The sequence below is a fragment of the Periplaneta americana genome, chromosome 14 (genome assembly GCF_040183065.1).
Source record: "Periplaneta americana isolate PAMFEO1 chromosome 14, P.americana_PAMFEO1_priV1, whole genome shotgun sequence".
NCBI classification, from domain to species: domain Eukaryota; kingdom Metazoa; phylum Arthropoda; class Insecta; order Blattodea; family Blattidae; genus Periplaneta; species Periplaneta americana.
Window position 1 is genome coordinate 83,252,829 of NC_091130.1, and position 24,646 is coordinate 83,277,474.

Here is a 24,646-nt window from a genome sequence, read left to right on the forward strand (position 1 = left end):
AGAGGATTTGAACAACTGTGTCTGCTTTAGAAATGTGTCAACAACTAAGAAAATGGATTACCGCTGTTATAATACTGTATAATATGTAAGATATCACACAAAGGACATTTCAGAGAGAGTACTAAGTGCGCATTCCTCCGAAGAGAGACACAATACTGGCTGTAGTCAGAAAATTGGAAACAACAGAATCTTTGCAAATCAAGATTTTCAGGTATAACTCCCTGTTGCTTGACAGTTGTCAGCCTACTTTGAGGTCTGTGGATATAGAGGGAAAAATTGGATCGGTGTCGGTTAGAGTTCCCGAGTAGCTCAGTGGTAGAGCGTTGGTACGTTAAACCAAAGGTCCCGGGTTCGATACCCGGCTCCGGAACAATTTTTCCTCGAAATTATTCAAATCAACTTTACAGGGAGTTATACCTGAAAATCTTGATTTGCATAATACACGTCACTGTTCGTTAACAGAAAACCACAATTTAAGTCACACGGAGTTAGTGTGCACTCGAAGTTGGTTGCTTGACAGTTGTCAGCCCACTTTGAGGTCTGTGGATATAGAGGGAAAAATTGGATCGGTGTCGGTTAGAGTTCCCGAGTAGCTCAGTGGTAGAGCGTTGGTACGTTAAACCAAAGGTCCCGGGTTCGATACCCGGCTCCGGAACAATTTTTCCTCGAAATTATTCAAATCAACTTTACAGGGAGTTATACCTGAAAATCTTGATTTGCATAATACACGTCAATGTTCGTTAACAGAAAACCACAATTTAAGTCACACGGAGTTAGTGTGCACTCGAAGTTGGTTGCTTGACAGTTGTCAGCCCACTTTGAGGTCTGTGGATATAGAGGGAAAAATTGGATCGGTGTCGGTTAGAGTTCCCGAGGAACTCAGTGGTAGAGCGTTGGTACGTTAAACCAAAGGTCCCGGGTTCGATACCCGGCTCCGGAACAATTTTTCCTCGAAATTATTCAAATCAACTTTACAGGGAGTTATACCTGAAAATCTTGATTTGCATAATACACGTCACTGTTCGTTAACAGAAAACCACAATTTAAGTCACACGGAGTTAGTGTGCACTCGAAGTTGGTTGCTTGACAGTTGTCAGCCCACTTTGAGGTCTGTGGATATAGAGGGAAAAATTGGATCGGTGTCGGTTAGAGTTCCCGAGGAACTCAGTGGTAGAGCGTTGGTACGTTAAACCAAAGGTCCCGGGTTCGATACCCGGCTCCGGAACAATTTTTCCTCGAAATTATTCAAATCAACTTTACAGGGAGTTATACCTGAAAATCTTGATTTGCATAATACACGTCACTGTTCGTTAACAGAAAACCACAATTTAAGTCACACGGAGTTAGTGTGCACTCGAAGTTGGTTGCTTGACAGTTGTCAGCCCACTTTGAGGTCTGTGAATATAGAGGGAAAAATTGGATCGGTGTCGGTTAGAGTTCCCGAGTAGCTCAGTGGTAGAGCGTTGGTACGTTAAACCAAAGGTCCTGGGTTCGATGCCCGGCTCCGGAACAATTTTTCCTCGAAATTATTCAACAGAATCTTTATTGCACGAGACTAGCAATACCGCACATCTCGTCTAGCCAACGTAGTGGAAGATGTTAAAAACGCACGCTTAGGCAATGTGTACAGAATTTTGATTGCCAACCACAACAACAAATGAACAACAATAAGTGGAACAGAAGACGATAGCGACATCACATACGTCAGACTGAAACCATATCACGAGTTACTTTGATGCTAGAGCAATTTCTAAAAATTTGTTGCCACCCTATATCATTGGATTATTCCTTGTGGGTTACCTTAAAAATATAGTTTATAAGAATCGACCACGAACAATGGACGATTTGAAGGACAATATATTCCCCGAAACCAATGGAAGTAACGAGGAAATTTTGCGGCGAACTGCGAGAAACATGGAGCGACGGGTATGCATGTAGGCCTGTACAGGAAGGAAGTCATTTTCAACTTCTACTGTGAAGGCAAGCACTTCTCTCAGAGACGCCTTACGTTATGAAAGACGTTTCACCTTCGCAGCTTCTATCAAACAAAAATAGGGAGCTTTAAAAAAACCACACTTTTTATATTAATTATTCTGTATACATGGTGCCTATGAACTCTATCGACAAACTTCCAGAGGTTGTTCAGGTATGTTGGTTGAGTGTTTTGATACACGGAACCCATGGTCTTCGGTGCCTCATTATTTAGAAAATCGTACTTCCCTCGTTTCTTCTGAACATTATGCAACCATCTTTACATGTACGTGATTCTCATTGGTGTTGCACCAATACACTGCTCAGTCTTATATTATATTTTTATGACGGAACACCGCCACACAATCCTGCTTGATGCAACTTTTGATCAAAAATAGATTGGTGTTGATGGCTCTGTCTCATGGCAGACTCGATTACCAGATGTATCGCCTATGGACCTCTTCTGGAGACAAGTTAAGATCTTAGTTACGAGACGCCAATCGACACCCGCATGGACATGATCATAATGGTCCACATTTTGAATAGCTGCTTTAAAGAAACAGTATCCAACAAAAAGTATGAGCGTCGCTGTACAGTAATTTGTTTAAAGTTATTCGTTACCTAGAAGTTTTGTTAATCGTGATATTATGAATGAGTTTTGATTAAATTCTTTGTAATGTCTCAAATATTATCACAGTCTTGTGAAGATAATAAAATATACAACATTAATAATTTACTCAGCAATGAGGTGCTGGAGGCCATGTGTTCCTTATAGGCTATCAAAACACTTAGCTAACATCCCTGAAAAATCTCTAGAAATTTGTCCCTAGAGTTCTTATCCACTCTCTATTCGGAGTGTTAAGAAAAAGTATCCAATATTTTAGGAGGTGATAGAATGCATCAAAACAAGAAAATAATGTCTAACAAACAAGGGTCCTACAACACATACTTTCTGAAAACTGAACACTTGTTCATAGAAGATGCTCAATGTGACGTCCATTTATGACATGCATTTCTCTGTCCTACGATACAGCAAACTACCACATATTCATACTGTAGTTGACACCCCTGGCATGGAATAATGATACGTCATAAGGAATACTGAAAACAAAAGTCTGGTTGCGGATATGAACGAAGTTCAGCAGATGTAGTGTTGTGAATTTTCGTAATCAGCATGTGTGGGCTGATGAAAATCCCCATGCAGTTGAACAAACAAAGCATCAGCACCAATTCTCATCAACGTATGGGCAGGCATCTTGGTGATAGATTAATAGGGCTATACGTGCTACCACAGAGATTTTCAGGACTTTCTTATCAACGTATTGCCTGCCTTGCTGGAGAATGTGCCATGTCAGCAGAAACTAAAGATGTGGTTCATGCACGATGGCGCACGAGCACATTTTCTCCGCAATTTGCGTGAACACCTGACGCTGACATTTCAGAACCGCTGGATTGTTGTGGAGGTCCCACTCCTTGGCCTGCTCGTTCCCCAAATCTAAATCCTCTAGACTTTTGGTTATGGGACACACGAAGGAACCAAGTCAGTTTCAAAGAGTGCGTGATTCCTTACGCCGAAGGGCAGAGAAATGCATTGTCATGAGTGAACGTCACTTTGAGCACCTCCTATGAACAAGTGTTCAGATCTCAGAAGTATGTGTTGTAGGATCCATGTTTATTAGACATTATTTTCTTATTTTTATGCATACTAGCACTTCCTAAAATATTGGACACTTTTCTTAGCACTCTGTATAAGACTGCAAGCAGTGGATAGGATGTCACGGAGCACAATAATTTGCCTGGGCTTGTGTGCGGCTGGATTTCTGTTTGAAAGTAATAATACACTTGTTGACAGACACTTCGTTACGTGGACAGAATATGCAATTAATAGCCCATTTCTGTGACGGCACCAACAGTGTTGTGTAACTAGATATTGCCAGGGGCAGTGTGATGTATACGATGGTCTGCTGGAAGGACAATAAGGTAATTGGGAAATAAGAAAGGAATACTTGGCTACAAAGATCCGTTCCGTAAGTCTGCGAGCAATGTAAATATTCTCCTTACTTCTCATTCCCATTCTCTCTGTGAAATTGGGTCATATAAAAAGAAACAGACTATGTAGCTCATAATTATTCTAGTGTAATTTTAGAGTATTTTTATTTAAAACATTACGTAACGAATTGAGAACATCACCCGAGGGGAGAAGCTACCACTTTTCAAGTGAAAATAATTGGGGAACAAAACAAAGCCTACAATTAAATAAACACACTGATTACACAGTTTTACCACATGGACATATTTGGAAGGAGTGTTTCGGTTTTTGTTTTTTTTTTATTTTAATTTTAGGAATTAGTATTAAACATCCGCTCGTCGTTTCTTGTCCAGTTATGTAAGTCGCTGTATTAAAACGAACTTTGTTCATAATGTCACAACCCTGAGGCTCAAGAGTGAACAAAACAAGAAAGGAAGTCATTTCGTATTTGAAATTGAAAGTTCTGCGTCAGCGTAAATCCACTTTGAAATGATATTAGTTCAATTTATTATACTTTACTTTGACAACGTGTTTAAAATCTGTCCTATATATACTGTGGAATAAGATAATGCATTTGTTATTTTTGTCAACTATAACTTCTTGGAGCACTACAGAGTTACAGTTAAAAAGGGACGAGTTCTTGTGAACTTCGCAGTGCCTTTACGTTCATCCTTTCTTTTTCTCTTTCCCTCCCAATCCTGTTATTTATTATTGTTTTACTCCCCAATAACACAGAGTGTGAGACGATGCTGTATGTAATGCTTAATCCTGGGAAAAGCGAACTTTCAGATTTTCATGTAAATGCATTATTTCCGCATCCCTGATTCCGGAAATGTAAAGGACTTTTGGGAATACAGTCGTATGTATGTATGTATGTATGTATGTATGTATGTATGTATGTATGTATGTATGTATGTATGTATTCATAGTGTTCTGTCCAAGGGCAGGTCTTTCACTGCAAACCCAGCATTCTCTAGCCTTTCCTATTTTATGCCTTCCTCTTTGTTTCCTCATATAATACCTATATCTTAATGTCGTCTATCATCTGATATCTTCTTCTACCCCGAACTCCTCTCCCGTTCACCATTCCTTCCAGTGCATCCTTCAGAAGACAGTTTCTTCTCAACCAGTGACTCAGCCATTTCCTTTTCCTCTTTCTGATCAGTTTCGGCATCATTCTTTCTTCATCCCCTCTTTTCAACACAGCTTCGTTTCTTATTCTGTCTGTCCATTTCACACGTTCCATCCTTCTCCATATTCACATTTCAAAAGCTTCTAGTCGTTTCTCTTCACTTCATCGTAATATCCATGTTTCTGCCCCATACAATATTACACTTCACACAAAGCACTTCACTAGTCTTTTCCTTACTTCTTACCCAGAGGTCCGCAGAAGATGCTCCTTTTTCTATTAAAAGCTTCCTTTGCCATTGCTATTCTCCTTTTGATTTCTTGACAGCAGCTCATGTTACTGCTTATAGTACACCCCAAGTATTTGAAGCTGTCCATTGCTCTACTGCCTCATTTAGAATTCGCAAGTTTACCTCCTTTAATTTTCTCCCTATGACCATGATCTTCATCTTGTATTTTTTAGTAGGTTATTTTACGACGCTTTATCAGCATCTTAGGTTATTTAGCGTCTGAATGGGATGAAGGTGATAATGCCGGTGAAATGAGTCCGGGGTCCAGCACCGAAAGTTACTCAGCATTTGCTCATATTTGGTTGAGGGAACACCCCGGAGAAACCTCAACGAGGTAACTTGCCTCGACCGGAAATCGAATCCGGGCGACCTGGTTTCGCGGGCAAACGCGCTAACCGTTATTCCACAGGTGTGGACTTTCGTCTTCTATGTATGTATGTATGTATGTATGTATGTATGTATGTATGTATGTATGTATGTATGTATGTATGTATGTATGTATGTATGTATGTATGTATGTTATTTATGTAGCTATTTCTGCTAAACTATTGGTCAATTTTGTTTACATTCAGCATCTACTGTACTAGTCAGTTTGTCCGAAAATAATGCATATCAAAGTATAATAATTTTTAGTGAAAAATTAACGAATGCTGTTTTAAAATTAAACGTATTAACCATTATTACGATTTCCCTTACCCGACCATTGTTCTGAACATACAGTATTTGTTATGCATGATGAAAAACTGAAGCAATATACCTATAATCTATTTTATCATAAACATCAATTTTAAATGATGGTTTCGTTTCTGAATACAAAAATATTGCAATTACTAGCCGTACCCGTGTGCTCCACTGCACCCGTTGGAAATAAATATAAAGTAGTTACATAATTAAAATAGGACATTTGATCCAGGGAACATTCGTGTTTGATAGAAGGATAAATCGTTTAATATGTTACTTAATTTAAATTGCATCCAAATAATTAAAATGCGATCATTTTGGTCCAGAGACACTCATTTGGTGCAATGACAATTCCTTTAATATGTTTCTTAATTTTTATTACATGCAACCATAGCTTAATGAAGATTGACGCCATTTAGATTTAATGTGTATATTTTATTTTACTTGTTATAGGTTTCCATTGAATTATGGTAATAACTTAATTTTAACCCTTGTTTTCTACGTATTCAATAAATGGCGCTTGGCCCACTATGGTTCTGAACCATTCAAATAACTCAAATTATATTATATAATATTACATATTATATTATATTATATTATATTATATTATATTATATTATATTATATTATATTATATTATATTATATTATATTACTAGCCGTACCTGTGCGCTCCGCTGCACCCGTTAGAAATAAATATAAAGTAATTACATAATTAAAATAGGACATTTGATCCAGGGAACATTCGTGTTTGATAGAAGGATAAATCGTTTAATATGTTACTTAATTTAAATTGCATCCAAATGATTAAAATGCAATCATTTTGGTCCAGAGACACTCATTTGGTGCAATGACAATTCCTTTAACATGTTTCTTAATTTTTATTACATGCAACCATAGTTTAATGAAGATTGACATCATTTAGATTTAATGTGTATATTTTATTTTACTTGTTATAGGTTTCCATTGAATTATGGTAATAACTTATTTTTAACCCTTGTTTTCTACGTATTCAGTAAATGGAGCTTGGCCCACTATGGTTCTGAACCCTTCAAATAACTTAAATCTATACTAATAATAAATCTGTAGCGAAATTTTTCTGGTAATTTTCGATTTTCCAAAAATAATTGGTCCTAACATATACAATTAACCACACTGAAACCGAAAATCGCTTTTTTGAAATTTTTGTTTGTATGTCTGTCTGTCTGTCTGTCTGTCTGTCTGTCTGTCTGTCTGTATGTTAGTTACCTTTTCACGCGATAATGGCTGAACGGATTTCGATGAAAATTGGAATATAAATTAAGTTCGTTGTAACTTAGATTTTAGGCTATATGGCATTCAAAATACATTATTTAAAAGGGGGGTTATAAGGGTGTCCGAATTAAATAAATCGAAATATCTCGCTTATTATTGATTTTTGTGAAAAATGTTACATAACAAAAGTTTCTTTAAAACTAATTTCAGATAAGCTTTATTCCTTGAAAAATTTTGATAGAACTGATATTTAATGAGATAAATGAGTTTTAAAATTAAAATAACTGCCATCTAAGGCCGTGTAATGAATTAAAAAACAAATTACTTCGTCTATAAGGGCCCTTGGACAGCAACAATCGAAAGCTATGAAAGATAGCCTACAGATAATGTTTCTGTGTTTGTATGAAGTAATATCAGAAGCTAAATTAACCCATTTGTATAATTAATTATTAATTCACCATTGGAAAGTGTAGTTTCTCTAGATGGACATAATGCTATAATGTTATTACAGTAACTTGTGAGTGAATCGAGGACAGGTAAGATTAAAATAGCTTCTTATGCACAGAAAACTTGATAGGCTATTCTGTACATTCGTTTCCTGTATTTCCTAAAATAATTTTTATGACCAAATGAGTGGTCTCTGGATCAAAATGATCGCATTTTAATTATGCAAATACAATTTAAATTAAGTAACATAATAAACGATTTATCCTTATATCAAACACGAATGTTCTTTGGATCAAATTTCCTATTTTAATTATGTAATTACTTTATTTTTATTTCTAACGGGTGCAGCGGAGCGCACGGGTACGGCTAGTTATATAATATAATATTACATATTATATTATATTATATTATATTATATTATATTATATTATATTATATTATATTATATTATATTTTATTATATTATATTATATTATATCAGAAGTTACTGTAATAACATTATAGCATTATGTCCATCTACAGAAACTACACTTTCCAATGGTGAAATAATAATTAATTATACAAATCGGTTAATTTAGCTTCCAATATTACTTCATACATATACAGAAACATTCTCTGTAGGCTATCTTTCATAGCTTTCGATTGATGCTGTCCAAGGCCCCTTATAGACGAAGTAATTTGTTTTTTAATTCATTACACGGCCTTAGATGGCAGTTATTTTAATTTTAAAACTCATGTATCTCATTAAATAGCAGTCCTATCAAAATTGTTCAAGGAATAAAACTTATTGCAAATTATTTTTAAAGAAACCTTTGTTATGTAACATTTTTCACAAAAATCAATAATAAGCGAAATATTTCGATTTATTTAATTCAGACACCCTTATAACACCCCTTTTAAATAATGTATTTTGAATGCCATATAGCCTAAAATCTAAGTTACAACGAACTTAATTTATATTCCAATTTTCATCGAAATCCGTTCAGCCATTATCGCGTGAAAAGGTAACAAACATACAGACAGACAGACAGACATACAAACAAAAATTTCAAAAAAGCGATTTTCTGTTTCAGGGTGGTTAATTGTATATGTTAGGACCAATTATTTTTGGAAAATCGAAAATTACCAGAAAAATTTCGGGTACAGATTTATTATTAGTATAGATTACAATACATGAATAGCTAATTAAGAAAATTTCTATTAAATAAGTTATGTGTATACTTTAACAATAATTACTTAAGGAAATCAAGTGTGTTACTTTTGAGATTTTTGATAATATCTTTTATACGTAATCCACAAAACAAGAATTCATTTCATTATATTGTTACATGCTAATTGACTTTGTTGATGTTCAATAAAATATACCATAAACTTAAATATCATTCGCAATATGATAAATGAACTGAATTGTTGCAAATCGCGTAAAACAAAATCATTAGAAAATGAGTGTCACTTCCGTGACACTAATTTCTATTATTATTATTATTATTATTATTATTATTATTATTAGTATTATTATTATTATTATTTATTGAGGCCTATTTATTTTTCGCTGCCATTGGTATCACTGTTCTTCTCTTCGAGTTTCTATGCGCAATCAAATTTCCCCCCCCCCCAACATATTCAGTAGGTTCACAGAGAGTTAAACACTTTTTCTTCGAATGCTGGAGAGCATATTTTCGTCTGCTTCTCACCCATCCCGCCATGTCTACACTGCTATTATAATTTCAAGTGGATGCCTCTGGAATTACGAGGTTGTAACACAACCCAGACACGAATATCACACTCGGGCACTGCGTAAATCCCTTCATGTCTTAATTGGTGTGAGTCGCCAGGGCTGTAAGGTCGTGCCTCACTGCGGGCAAGGCGTGACCTTCAGGTTGACTTTGAGTCCCGGGAGGTCACTGCCATTGCCAACCTCAGAACGAGTTTCTATTTTATGTGGCACTGTAACACATTCCGCACAGAAGTGTCGTCCGTACTGATAATGTCCGGACTTAAGCCTGGTTTGCAGTGAGATTTCTAGCCATAACAGTTCCTATACGGAACTGGGACCACGTATTGAAACGACCAGCCACCGTCACTCCCACCTCTTCCACTATCATCAGTACCATCTCCATCTCTACCATTATCGTTACTACAATGAGAGCACCAGTATAACACTATCATCAGTCCCCCTTCACCATTACTCCACCAATATCAGTACCACCTCCACCACCATCATTGCCATCGCCAATATCAATTCCCAACTTCACCAACAATTATATCACCAATGCCATCACATTTAACTTAATCACTATCACCAACAACACTACCACCTTCACAGTTACAACTATCACCATCACAGCCACCACCTCCATCAAATCCACAACCATATATAAGTGGTGCAACACAAACTACCGTAACTATCAACTTTACCTTATCCGCTACAATTCATCATGTAAATATGTTTATTTATAACTATCTCTATTTCCATTTACCATAACAATCATCATAATTATATAATTATTATCTCTTCTATATGCTACCAAAATTACCATCTCACCATATTCACCACAGTCACTACAAGCTCTAACACCACCACTACCACCACCACCACCACCACCACCTTATCTAACATCTTTATCATAATCTACCGAGATAAATACCATCTTCATAGTCATTACTACCATCTATAGCATATCCGCCATCAGAACACCTCTAAGTTTACTATAACCACAAATACTTTAAGTACCACTGCTATCTTATCTACAACTTTAACTACCATATCTACCATCACCACTATTCTAAGTACCACCTCCACCATATGTACAACAATAACTAACATCTCTACCACTACAACTACCATCTCTACCATTACCACTATTTTAAGTACCAACTTTACCATAACTACGATAATTTTATTATAACTACCATCTCTACCAACACCACCATTTTAAGTACCACCTCCACCACATTCATTCATTCATTCATTCATTCATTCATTCATTCATTCATTCATTCATTCATTCATTCATTCACTCATTCATTCATTTACTCATTCATTCATTCATTCGTTTATTTTATTCCATAGATCTTACATGAGCAAAGAAGCTTTAAGTTGTGAAACAAGTCAAAATTTTACAATATTACAATTATAATTTTTACAGTTTTACAATTTAGTAATTTTCTACAATTTTTACAATTTTGTGCAATTTTTTACAATATTTTGGCAAGATGTAGTGAGATGAGGTGAGGTCCGAGGATTCGCCAAAATATTACCCGGCATTTGCCTTTTGGTTGGGGAAAACCTCGGAAAAACCCAACCAGGTAATCAAATCAAAGGGGGGTAATCAAATCAAAGGGATTTATGCCAAGGACTCGCCATAGACCATCCGGCTTCAGTCCCACGGCTGTAACTGTAACAACCATCTATATCACTACAACTACCATCTATAACATAACCACCATTTTAAGTACCAACATTACTACACCTACAATTATAACCATCATCTTTACCATCACCACTATTTTAAATATTACCTCTACCATATCTGCATCTGTAACAACCATCTCAATTATCATCACCACTTTAAATACCACCGCCACCATATCTAAGATTATAATTACCATTTCTACCATCACCACCAGTTTAAATACCACCTCCATCACATCTACATTACTACAGCTAACTACCACTTTTACCACTAGAACTACTATCTCTACCATTATCCTAACTTTAAGTACCATTTCTACCTTTATCAATACATGAACTACCATACCTACCACCATCAACGTTTTAACTACAACATCTACTATCGTAATTTAATTATCACCTTAGTCATATCTATTACTATAACTATCATGCCTACCTCTACTATACCTAGGCCTACATTATCACCACTTTAGCTATCATCATAAACGTTTTAACTACCATTCTAATGTCATCGCCATTTTAAGTACCATATATACCTCTATAATTACCATTTCTACCATTTCTCCAACTTCAGCTACCATATCTACCATCATCACCACTTTAACTACCTTATCTAAAGAGTCATTCAAAAAGCGCGCCGGTTTTGAATCGCTTGGTATTTTTTTGTTTGTCGGTTGTCGACATTGTTTTATTTCATTTCGATATCCATAAATATTCTGATTGTTGTTTCAGTCTGAATTTCTCACATTTCTTCATTGTGTATCTAACCATAGAGCAGTTTACTATTGTGGTTCGTGACAGTGTGACTGTTAGTCCAATAAAATCGGTTCTTAGCCGCTCCCAAGAATTAGGCATAGGATGTTATTCAGTACGGCGAATTCTTCGATATGATCTCATTACCACCATGGTGCCAACAGTCACTCTGCCCGCGAAACAATTGAGTTACTCCAAGAGCGGTTCCCGGATCGTCTCATCTCGAGTAATGATGACCACCAATTGCCACCAAGGTCATGTGATTTAACCCCATGCGATTTTTTTCTATGGGGTAATCTTAAATCATTGGTGTATGCCAATAAACCCCGAAACATCCGCGAGTTAAAAGAGAAAATTCGACGAGATATCGGCGAAATCCAACTGAAAATTTGTCAGGCAGTCATAGCGAATTTCACGGACAGAGTTCTTGCATGCCAGCGCAATAGAGGGGGTCATATGCTCGATATCATTTTACATATCTGAAATTAATGTGAAGGTGAGTTGAAATGTTTATGCCCCAGTTTAAAGTATTTTGAATAAATAAAGTTCATAATTTGATATATCAAAACTGGCGCGCTTTTGGAACGACCCTTTACTATCATCGCCATTTTAAGTACGTCTCTACCATATCTGTCACTATATTTATCATCTGCACCATCACGACTGCTTTAAGTACTGTGTCTACCATCACCACTTGGTATTTTAAGCACCACCTCTACCATATTTACAACTATACCTACTACCTTCTCTACCATAAAATTACCAGAACCACCTTTACCATATCTACAATTATATAACTACCACCTCTACTATATCTACAACTATAAATTCCTCGTCTACCATCTCCACCAGTTTAACAACCATATCTACCATATCCACAGCTACTTCTAGTCTTAGTTCATCACTGCCATATTTTTCGTCTTCTCTTCCTTCTATTTCCACAGCCACTGTAACTTTTCTACACCTGCTATAGAACACTGCTACCTCCTTTGTGTTCATTGTCTTTTGCAACACTAGAGATACTCTGTTCCTCATCATCATTGTCGTCCTAATCTTCGTCTACTATTGTCCTGTGGCTTCTCATGACTAGGGCCAGAATTTGTATGCAATTCAAATTTGTACTGGCCAGTTGAAAATCAAACACAAACATTTTAAATACATGTTTTGAATGCCTGTGATGACGAATATGAAAAATCTTGCTTATTTAGTGCATATTTTGAGGTTTTCTTTCATATAATAGACTATTGTGTATATATTGCAGCATGTTTTGAGGATTTTGTTGCATAACCCCCCCCCCCCCAAATTTTCATTGTAACAAAAATATTCGGGATTGTTTGATTGTCGACATACAGTATTACCACCGTACTCGATGGCTGGAAATTCCTTGTATTTGAAGGGTAGGTGTAAAAAGACCAAAACAATCACTTCCTGCTTTTGCTACATTGAATTACTGTACAACAAGAAGCATTTCCAAACGTCCCTATCCATCTTTTCTCAGTTTCACTTATTCTCAGTTGGCGAACCGGCTATTCTAGTGTCAAGTACGTGATTTTGTTGTATCTTGTGTGAGTGCGTTCGTTCATGATGCCGTCTGCAAAATTATTGGAAGTAGTAGAATCACTAACAGAACACATTCCCAGACTCAAGGGCCCATTGGTGAGGCTGTCAATATAAAACTTGACATGGTGTTGTCAAAAAAATCCTGGTTACAGCACTATGCTCAAAGTAAAGAAGATCTTGTTCCAAGAAAGTGTGGCTTTGTGGCTTGTTTAAACCTGGATCTTACAAACTCGCAATTTTGTACACTAAAATTTTGTAGAGTAATCTCAAATGATGTTGAAAGATCATTTTCAACATTAAAAAGATACATCACATAGGGTAGACTGTATAGTTGTTGACACTGTTACAGTTATCGACACTTTTCCATTCTTGTGTACATAATAAGGTTCCTAGTGCAAAGAGAAAGAATGTACTTTCATTATCTGATGGTACATTTCAATCCTAAAACAACACTGGTAATTCGTTTAAATAGTTGGTTGCATTGTCGAATAATTCTCAACTTTCATGGGGCGTGTAAAAATGAATGCATATTTTAAATATTTTCTTGAGCATTTACATTTATTCTTTGCGTGCCTGCGTACATATTAGTATCAGGTAAGACATAATTTCAATTAGTATTATGATAATGAAACTACCTAATATATTAAAACTATTTCTACCACTTTTATTAACTATATTGTGATGATTTATTCTCAGTGGCAATAACTAGAACCTTATATATATTAAACTCAGTCACTGACCCTATGTCAACAACTGTAATTTTGAGAAATTTATTTACAGCTAGAATTTTAACGGAATTTTATGAATATTGCCATAATGAAACCATAATACGGATTTTAGAAGTGCTAATTTCATTTTTACAGTTATTGTCACTAGGTGTCAATAACTGTGTGTTGTGTGTCAACAACTATCTTATTCTTGTTCACGCCTAGGCCTAATATGAATAAACAAAAACATCGGTACTCTTCTGAAGCATTGGAGACTGCTATAGACGCTGTGGATGTGCATAAAACTCATTTCACATAGAAGTTGAGTGAACTCTGTTCTGAATTAAAAATAATTCTGATTGCTCTGTACCCAAATTCTACGAGAATCATACAGCCAGTAGATGTATCTGCTTTTTTTCCCCTTAAGTGTAGATGGAAGTCTGCTGTGTTAGAATGGCGAAGGGCACACCCATCACAAGCAATGACCAAGAAATTCTTTGCTGCAATCCTGGAAAAAGTGGTGAAGACACAAATAAAGGCTGAAACATTGCAGGAAGGTTTCAGAGCTTGTGGTCTATATCCTTGGGATAGCAATGCTACAGATTATTCAACACGTTTGAGTGACAGCCATAAAATAAAAGCCAAATGAAATGATTTACCTAGTACAGATACCAATGAACAGATACAACAGATTCAAGGAAATTATTTGTCAACATTTTCTTTCAAAATTTGAGACTGTAGACAGAAACAATAAGATCTGTACTTGGGAGAATGAAGAGTCTAAAATGTTGTTTACAATATGGGTGGAGCTAGTATCTTCCCATGAAAGTCCGACTGAAATGTTGGAAACACAATTACTAGCAGAGAATGATGGGAACAAAGAAAGAGATTTGACTCAAGAGGAAGATAATGTTTCTGTACTCGAAGAGGAAAAGTAAATCTCAGATGCAAATCAATCAATAGGTGAATCAAAATCAATTCAAAGATGTGTAAATGATAACCCAGCTTTGGTTGATAATAGTTCACCAACACAAAATAACCAGGGTAAAACACCACTGCAGATATTCTTGTATGGCCAAATACCCCTAAGAGGAAGGGGAAAAGAAATATTGAAAGAATGCCTTTTGTACTGACTTAAGATAAATGGCAGGAGTTACACAATGAGAAAGAAAAGAGGAAGCTTACATTAGAAAAAGAGAAATTGGAAAGGGAGAGAAAAAGAGAAGAAAAGAAAGGAGAAAAAAAAACAAAAAGAAATAAGTAAAAAAGTTCGAAAAGAGAACAAAGGTTTACAGAAACAAAACGTAAAGAAGACTGTAACTGAAAATCGGGTAGAAGAAAGTAAAAATAATACGCTAAAATAGAATGAAATTCTACAGAAAAAAAATGAAACTGTGAATCAGGTACAAGAAAAAACTAAGGTAGTCAGGAGAAAAAGCAAAGACCCACTTTAGATGGACTATGTTTTAAATGTGCAACAAATGTAAATAATTATGGAAGAGAGTGTGACTTCTGTAAAAAAATTTGTCATGACAAATGTTTCTCAATTCTCCCTTCAACATCACCATTCCGACAGCAGTATTCACTATTGTGACCATTGTAAAACATTTATGAATGACATTCTACATGAGCGTATGTAGGATTCCATGTTCATTTCTCATAACCAGTTGTTGACCTTTATGTGGATAGACTACATAATTTATTATGTACTGTAAGTGTAATGTAGTCTAAATATCCTTCATTTCATTTTGTGTAAAGGTTGACTTAAAAATAGCTAGGCTAGGTCTGAATGTAAATAAAATACTTTTGTGTCAACAACTATATCAAAGGTGTCAATATCTATCTAATAAGTGTCAATAATTATACTTTTTTGTATTTTTTATTTATTAATCAATTAATGATCATTAAAGTGTATTTGAAAATATCTGACTCACCCAAGATAACATAGGCGTTCTTTAGAACTAGTAACAAAATGTAAAACACCTTAGTTACTGAAAATAAAGAATTGCAGGAGACAAATGTAAAGAAAAGTGTTTAATGTGTCAATAACTATACAGTCTACCCTATTCATTTTGTATGAGGTCTCGCCCATCTCATTGAATATTACACGACTACTATGAAGTAGCCAATATGTATTATTACTATTTAATACGAGAAAAATTCGTACCGGCACCGGGAATCGAACCCAGGACCTCTCAGCTCTGCGCGCTGAGCGCTCTTTCCAACTGAGCTATTAAATAGTAATAATACATATTGGCTGCTTCATAGTAGTCGCGTAATATTCAATGAGTTGGGCGAGACCTCATGCAAAATTAATATGTGATGTATTAACTGTTAGCAGTTGTCACAAACTGATGTTGAATATGACCATAAAGTCATTTAAATATGTGCTCCTGCATATATAACTTGTATCGTCTCAAATGCAGGTAGTAATTCCGTAAAAGCATTACGAGAGGGGATCGGCCGGCGCCGTGGATCGTGTCCCGGCATAGCTCAGTTGGAAAGAGCGCTCAGCGCGCAGAGCTGAGAGGTCCTGGGTTCGATTCCCGGTGCCGGTACGAATTTTTCTCGTATTAAATAGTAATAATTAAAAAGATACACTTGCAGATAAAGTAGTATAATAACAGAGAACTTTCAAAAATAGTTTGTTGTGTTTTGCAACCAGAAAAAAGTAATATAAGCAAAAAATAAAGTGTACATATTGAATCTTGATCAATTTTACAAGTGCATAAATATAACGTATTTTACAGTAAGTGGGAATAACAGTAATATATGTAAAATTGAGATTAAAGAGTGTTTCGGCATAAAAGTGACAAGTAATGAATGTAAAAGTGGAACCGGATACAAAATTGTTAAGTTCATATTACATTAGTGTAATTCTTGACGCGAAATATATTATATGATATCATATCATAGCAATAATAATAATTTTAGAACATTAAAAAGAGGAGGCGGTTATATTGATAGCATTAAGAAACTGCGAATATTAGGATTAGTTTGTAAATAATAAGAAAGCAAAAGAAGTAGGATAAGTTTAGATTAGAACAATACACTCAACAATAGATAGACAATGATGTAATTATTTGGGGAAATACTGTACTAAGTAAGTGTAAATGTAATAGATGGTAATGTTGACACCGTTTACGAAAATGTGGGATCCACCATTTAATGTAAAGAATTGTTGACAAATATATCATATATTGAATGTTAATGTCAGTTAAAAGAAAACATAATAATTATATAAGACTATTCATAAGTCCATGAAACATTAAAAAAAATTCATAACTACTAAACTACACAACGAATAACAAGTTACTTTACACTAGAATGAAGAGAAATTCTCCAAGTTTTGTTACATACCTCACATGCTCAATGTGTCCACCTTTGCTGATACGGCATACATCCATGCGGTAATCCATCTCGCTCCATACACGCTCCAGCATGTCACGGTTGACCAGAGCCACGGCAGCTGTAATCCGGTGGCGATCAGCAGTGAGCGGAGGCACATAGACAATATCCTTACAAACCCCCACAAGAAAAAGTCACACGGAGTTAAATCCGGTTATCGTGGTGGTCATTTCATTCACGCGTCATCTTTTCGTCCTGTTCGTTCGATCCATCTCTATGGGAAATTTTGGTTAAGATACTCTCGCACGTTGTTGTGATAGTAACAGGGAGATACATCTTCCTGAGAGATGTAATCATTGCTGTCTTCATTCAGCTGAGGCATCAACCAGTTTTGTAACATGTCCAAGTAAATCATCTGGGTGACGGTGGGCTGTACAATGAAAATGGCCCTTACACCTTTTCTTTCGAAATCACACAGGAGACATTCACCTTAGGTGAGTCCCGCACATGCTCTATGACTGCGCGGGAAATTTCAGTTTTCCATAAGCGCACATTGTGCCGATTCACTTTTCCAGAGAGATGAAAAGTTGCTTCGTCGCGATGAGCAAGTCAGCGAAACCGTCTACTTCAAATCTTTGACGAGGTCCTTGCATATTTCAATATACAAAACGATTGCTCACGTTTAGTAAATGTAATTTTTCCATTATTGATAAGTATTGCCATCTAGCGATAATTCATGGCAACTAAAAGCGGGCTTTTCTTATTAACAAACCTTGGAGAGTTTCTTTCTCTTTCGGCATGTCATTTACTATGATATGCTGCGTACTTTATTTGTTATTAAACTTCAAAATGTTTCACGAACTTATGAATAACCTCGTATACCTAGCTTTCACATAATTCACATTTTTGTTTAGAAAGATATAAATCCTACAGAAAGTTAGATTTTGCACGTTTTTGCGTATTTATTTTTATTATGCATATTTCAAACTTTCTTGTGCATATAAATCATGACCCTACTCATACCACTACAGTAGGTAGGGTATTACGGAATTCGAAACCATGTAATCAGTGTGGCGAGTGCGCCATGGCTAGCGACAAACTCACACGTTTGCCAATATCTCTACTTTCCTTTCCACATTTGAACCTCGGACGGCTCGTTTCATAGCCAAGGAAGGAGATAAATTTAATACTCTTGTATCATGAATATTACGTGAGCAACCGCAATTCGTTAAAGAAGACGGACTGACGCGTTACACAGGCCTGTGAGGTGATTCATTGTCCTGCCTGCAGCAGACCTCACAAGCTGTCCGTGTAATTGCTTGTAACGAGCGTAGAACAACGAAAATGGAGCAGATTTATTCATTTTACACTGATTGCTTCTCATTGCGGCGACGACAGAGATTAATAGTAGACTCGCATTAGAAAGATTGGTTGCCAGACAACGATATTGATGATATAGGGCTCAGAATGCTATGTGATGAAACTTGAGAACAGATAGCTATTTGCGTTCTACCGTCAAAGAGTCCTTTTACGAAGCGATGTTTGGTTAATTTCACTGTTTGAAGTTGAAGGTCTATATTTCATCCAGTTGTGTATACATTTCCTACTTTGTCTACTAGAGGCCTCTGATTTCAGTAGGCGTTATCTCTGCTGGAAGAAAATCAATATTACGGTTACTCTGTAATTAATATTATTATTGCACTATGGTCCGTATTGTCACACCACCGTCTCAGAATAGCCTCTGTAGTTGAAAAGTACGTTTTGAAAAGTAAGCGATAACTTTAATTGTTCATATTTTCTACACTATCTTAAAGATTCTGACACTGGCTTGCTACATAACAAAAGAGATATTTTTGCATCACCTTGACAACGAGTTTGTTTGTTTCTGATTGTTCTGGTGGTCATAGTGTCAGTAGACACCTTGGCCTGCAAGATCGCCAGATATTAACCCAGCAGATTATTGCTTGTGGGACTTCCTGAAGGAAAAAGTATCCTTAAGCAAGCCTACGATTATTGATGAGTTGAAGGATCCATCGCACACACTTTGCCAGATATTTCAAAATACGAACTCAGAGTTGCTTCATACAGAGTGTTACGAAAAAGTATCCAATATTTTAGGAGGTGCTAGTATGCATCAAAACAAGAAAGAAATGTCTAATAAACATGGGTCCTACAACACATACTTTCTGAGATTTGAACACTTGTTCATAGGAGGTGCTCAATGTGACGTCCATTTATGCTAATGCATTTTTCTGCCCTACAATACAGCAGGCTACCAGATAATCATACCGTAGTTGACACCTCTGGCATACATAGAGTTATAAACGTAGGGAGTAGTACTTGAGTGTCCAAACTGTGTTTATATAAAAAATTAGACTTTGTCAAAAGTACCGGCACTGTCACATAAGGTGATATGTATACACTTAAATGCATTTAAAACTCCATAAAAATTGTTTCAAATGTTCAAACCATAGTTTTCTTCGCAGTAAATTACTAAAACCTTCTCTAAATATTATATAGAAAAAGTTTGGTGTTTATCGGTGAAAATCAGTTTATTAGCAGAAAAGAATATTCTACATTAACTGACGTGATGAGGACATCAATTTCGGCAAATGTTCAACTTGAATGTTGCAATCAACTACACCGGATTTTCCCACAATAATACTATCTACTGCTGCACAAAGTTCATTCAGGTTCTTGTTCTTTTGTAAAACGTTTTCCATTCAATACTGAATGCATAGTACAATTTTCTAATGAAATGCACTGAAAAACTCTAAAAGCTATAAAAATCTATTAACAAAACATAATTTTTTGCCAATTATTAATGTATTTGTTTGGCAATTATGGTGAATTATTTCAATCGGAAATGGAATTTTCTTAAGTAGTTCAAATTACTATTTTTATTATTCATGAAAGGTGTAAATACTAAGTCCCAAAGCTATATGTTATCAATAGAAAAACAACATTTTTTTTAAATCCGCAGTCTAATAATAATAATAATAATAATAATAATAATAATCCGTGGCGCCACCCTTGAAGGACCCAGACCGACCAGCTGGCTGTTGGCCTCACGCCCACATGCCGAAGCAGAGGTGGACGATCATCCAATCAAAATGGAGGTATCGTGTGGTTAGTACGATGATCCCCCCAGCCGTAATAGCTTGTTTTCGGAACCGGATTTCGCTACCTATCGTAGCTCCCCAAGTGCATCACGATGCTGGGTGGGCACCAGTTCTATATACTGGTCGAAATTTCATGAGAAAATTTATTTCCCCATGAAGACTCAAACGCGACTCCTAGGCAGGATGCCTTAGACCACTCGGGAAATAATAATAATAGTAATAATAATAATAATAATAATAATAATTCTTAAATTTAGAAATATTTGGGAAAATAAATGTATTATTTGTGAAAAATGAAGCAGTTCTTGTCAGTTTTTGTAAATTTTACAGCTTGTAGAAATTTCCTGTGAAATTCATTAGCAAAATTGCACTAGGCATTCAGTACTGAACATCAATACACGCATTGTATGCAGGGAATTTTTTTTTTTAAGAATTAAACGAGTTTCTGTTATACAGGGTGTAAACGATACAAACTGCCAAAATTGTATAAACTGTACATATCAGTCTACCGAACAAAATATCTAGCGAAATTTATTTTTTTATAGTTTTACTTTAATTTGTAAAATGTCATGTAGCCTAGATTAAGATTTGTCGTAGTTTAGGGCAAATATCTGTTTACATTTCAACTGACAATTACTTTACGCCCAACACATGTCAATACACAACAGAGACAGTCGACTACTTCAGCATTGTATCGGGCAAATAAATAATAACTGCCTATATTCTCATTTTCAAAAAATGCCAAACTCATAAAACATATTTTTGGGGGGAAAACATTGATAGTTACAAAAGAACATTTTTCTTCAGTATTTATGCTACACCACTAATTTTTTTGGTAATTTATAACGTGAAGAAGAACGGTGTTGAAACAGACTTTGCCCGTTACCCTTTCCATCGTTGACGTAATTATGTGTTGCTTTGTGGACAGGCGAGCCTGCTGTACTGCGCGTCTGCTGTGCTGGCGGAGCAGCTACCCTACCCGCTGCAGCTGTTCTACCTGACGCCCAACAACGTGGCGCTCATCCCGCCCTACCCGGCCGCCAGCAGCGTCACGGGGACGAAGGCGAGCGGCGAGAAGCCCGCCCCCGGGATGCTCGCAAAGCAAGCGCCCAGCGACATGGAGATGGTGGAGGGCGAGGCCTCCCAGTTCCACTCCCAGGACGGCCGGGGCCGCGCCCTCTTCGGATACACGACGCCCGACCAGGCGCGCATAGAGGCCAGGAGGGAGGACGGCACAGTGCGCGGCTCCTACAGCTACCTGGACGCGTGGGGCAAGGCCGTCAAGGTGAGTCCTCAGTGTCAAGGCTGCGACTTGGTTAGTGTCGGAAGGGACAGAAGAAGTCCTGTTCCTGGGCTTCGACTTCTTTGAAAAATTGCAGAGACAAGACTCTGTATAAAAGTCCGAGAACACTTCAATTGCTCAAATATTTTACAGAAAGTAACATCGTCTGATTTTGTCATATGACACCCATAAAAATTTCTTAACCTAATTTGTACCTTTGATTGAGTTTCTGGCTGAATATGTACAGTCTTAGAAAAAAGTTTTGTCGCACAGATACTTTTATAAGTCCTAGAAAGGAGGTAATGCGCATAACCAGAAGACTAGCGACCTGATTTTGGCTTATGTCCTAGTTAATCTTTGAAACAAATTAATTATTTTTTTAAATATAAGGAATCTCTTTTCGAATTAAATGGAGGGGCGGGGCCGCGAGGTAAGCGTGAGATGAATGGAAGATCTTATGGGTGATTTCTCAGCCCCAAGATACCACAAAAGACTATTCCCTAGTGGTCACCAGGTATAAAAAACCTTTTCCTAATACAGCAGAGAAGCTATTTAAACTGTCTCTGATTGGCATAATAAACCCACGGATGCTAGCAAGTCTCGCCGCAAGGCGTCCATCGTATAGCTCGGGAACACACTCTGATGCCAGTGGAATTGTCTTCCCTGTACACGAGTGCACGCTCGTGAGCGTTTTACATAGAACAGTCATCTCCACCCGGTATCACCATAGCCTATCTTGAAATCATATTTTGTGGTGACAAAAAAGGAAGACGTGAGTAGGCCTATAATGAATTGAAATGAAATCTGTATCGTATGTATGTATTTATTCACAGTGCAAATAGGTAAATACCCGGTGACAGTGGTAAATAATTACACTCAATAATAATAATAATTATTATTAACAAGGAGCGTCCTAAATTAAATGAAGCACAATCGCTCAAATAACATTTAAAGTAAATCTAATTTGTATCTTAACCCTAAGTTCGAACTTAAACCCAGAAGTATAGCCTAATGTTCATACATGCACAAGTACCTTTCAGCACCACACTGATTTCGCTCTCAACTCACTCACTGCACTGGAGAGAAACGGGAGAACACCAAGAAAAACCCAAACCTCATGTCTTAGCTTTAGACTTAACTTCTAGAAAGAATGTAATATATTGAATCAATGGAGTAATAATAATAATAATAATAATAATAATAATAATAATAATAATAATATTATTATTATTATGATTATTTATTGTTATTATTATTATTATTATTATTATTATTATTATTATTATAACCAAGACCAATTTCAATAATAATATTAATATTGTCTGTGCTTTGGATGCATATCTTTAAGAGTTCTCCATCTGATCACAATATTGTATCGCCAAGCATAATATTACATAGTCAGGATATAATACCTATAGAGAAGTAACTCGGATCTTTGTCCCAGTTCGCTGTCTGAAACAAAGTAAATGGTATATTTCTGTATTTACTAAATATCAACTTAACCACGTATTTCATTAAGTCATTCCAAGTGTCATTTATCAACCATAAATACTAATATCTAATATATTAAGCCGATGTCTTTAAATGATAAGAAAATTATTAGAGTTGCCGAAATTGTATATAATTTTTCTTTTTTTGACGGGTTTTGCAGGGTTTCATACTGATCAAGTCCCGTGCCCCACACTTTGCGAACCACTGGCTGACTGCCATTGTGTTTGCCAGCTACAAAATTAATCTCGGCCTTGTCACATTGGCCATGCGACGCATTTTGGTCGTCATGCTCGTGTTTAATATGCATGTGATAATCCTTGCTGATGGGTGTGGTGCTTGCGTACGCCATTCGATGTGTATATCTTTTTGTTTCTGTTTAACACTGGATAAAGTTAAAATGGGACGGATGTTTTAGAAGAAGGACCGAGAGTAATATTTGTGTTGAGTTGCATTGTATAACTAATAATAAAATTGATGGCACAGATTTCCAGATTGTTGTAACAGACATTGGCTAGTATTATGAATGAAAATGGGTACATGAATTGCTAATGGGAATGGGACGGTCCACCCGTTGAAAATAGCAATTTAGTACCTTAGTTAATCATGTCAGACATACATATTTTGTCACACAGTATAAGGAGCTCACTATGTAAAATCGTATTTTGAAGAGCAGACAAGTCAAACACAGAATCACACTGAATTCGTAATTTTACGACACAGAACATTCAACATATAAAATAGAGACATGCAGTTTAACTTGGCTATAGCGTCATCCAACAGACTAAACAAATGATGTCGCTAAAAACGAGTGTCGCTATAAGAAAAAAACCGCTATAATGAATATACTATAATTTTTAAGCACTCAAAAACAAAACTCAGCACCTAACTCGGTCTCTATCCGCCCGCTTAGCGTTGACTAGTAGACCACAATGATCTGAGGTTGTGCTGACGTCTATTTCATGTAATTTCATGTCCATATATGCTCTCACTTGACCTTCAAAGACAGCTTATGATATTATATGGGGAATTTCACTAAACCTCATAGGGGGGAAGTCATGCTTAGCCAAAATTTTATTCTTATTTTCTTTCTATAAAAAAAAAACTCTGTTTATTGGTCGTATCTCAGAATAGAATATTTAATTTATGTGGTCTTGGATATCCCTATACAC

At 36.2% G+C, this 24,646-nt stretch overlaps 1 protein-coding gene across 1 annotated transcript in view; it reads left to right on the forward strand.

The window, feature by feature from the left end:
* Positions 1 to 24,646, forward strand: part of LOC138713518 (uncharacterized) — a 141,808-nt gene that overhangs the window by 102,123 nt on the left and 15,039 nt on the right. The window contains exon 2 of the mRNA XM_069845687.1: positions 21,633 to 21,989. Within this exon, the coding sequence (XP_069701788.1) occupies positions 21,633 to 21,989 (357 nt within the window). The remainder of the gene's footprint in view (positions 1 to 21,632; positions 21,990 to 24,646) is intronic.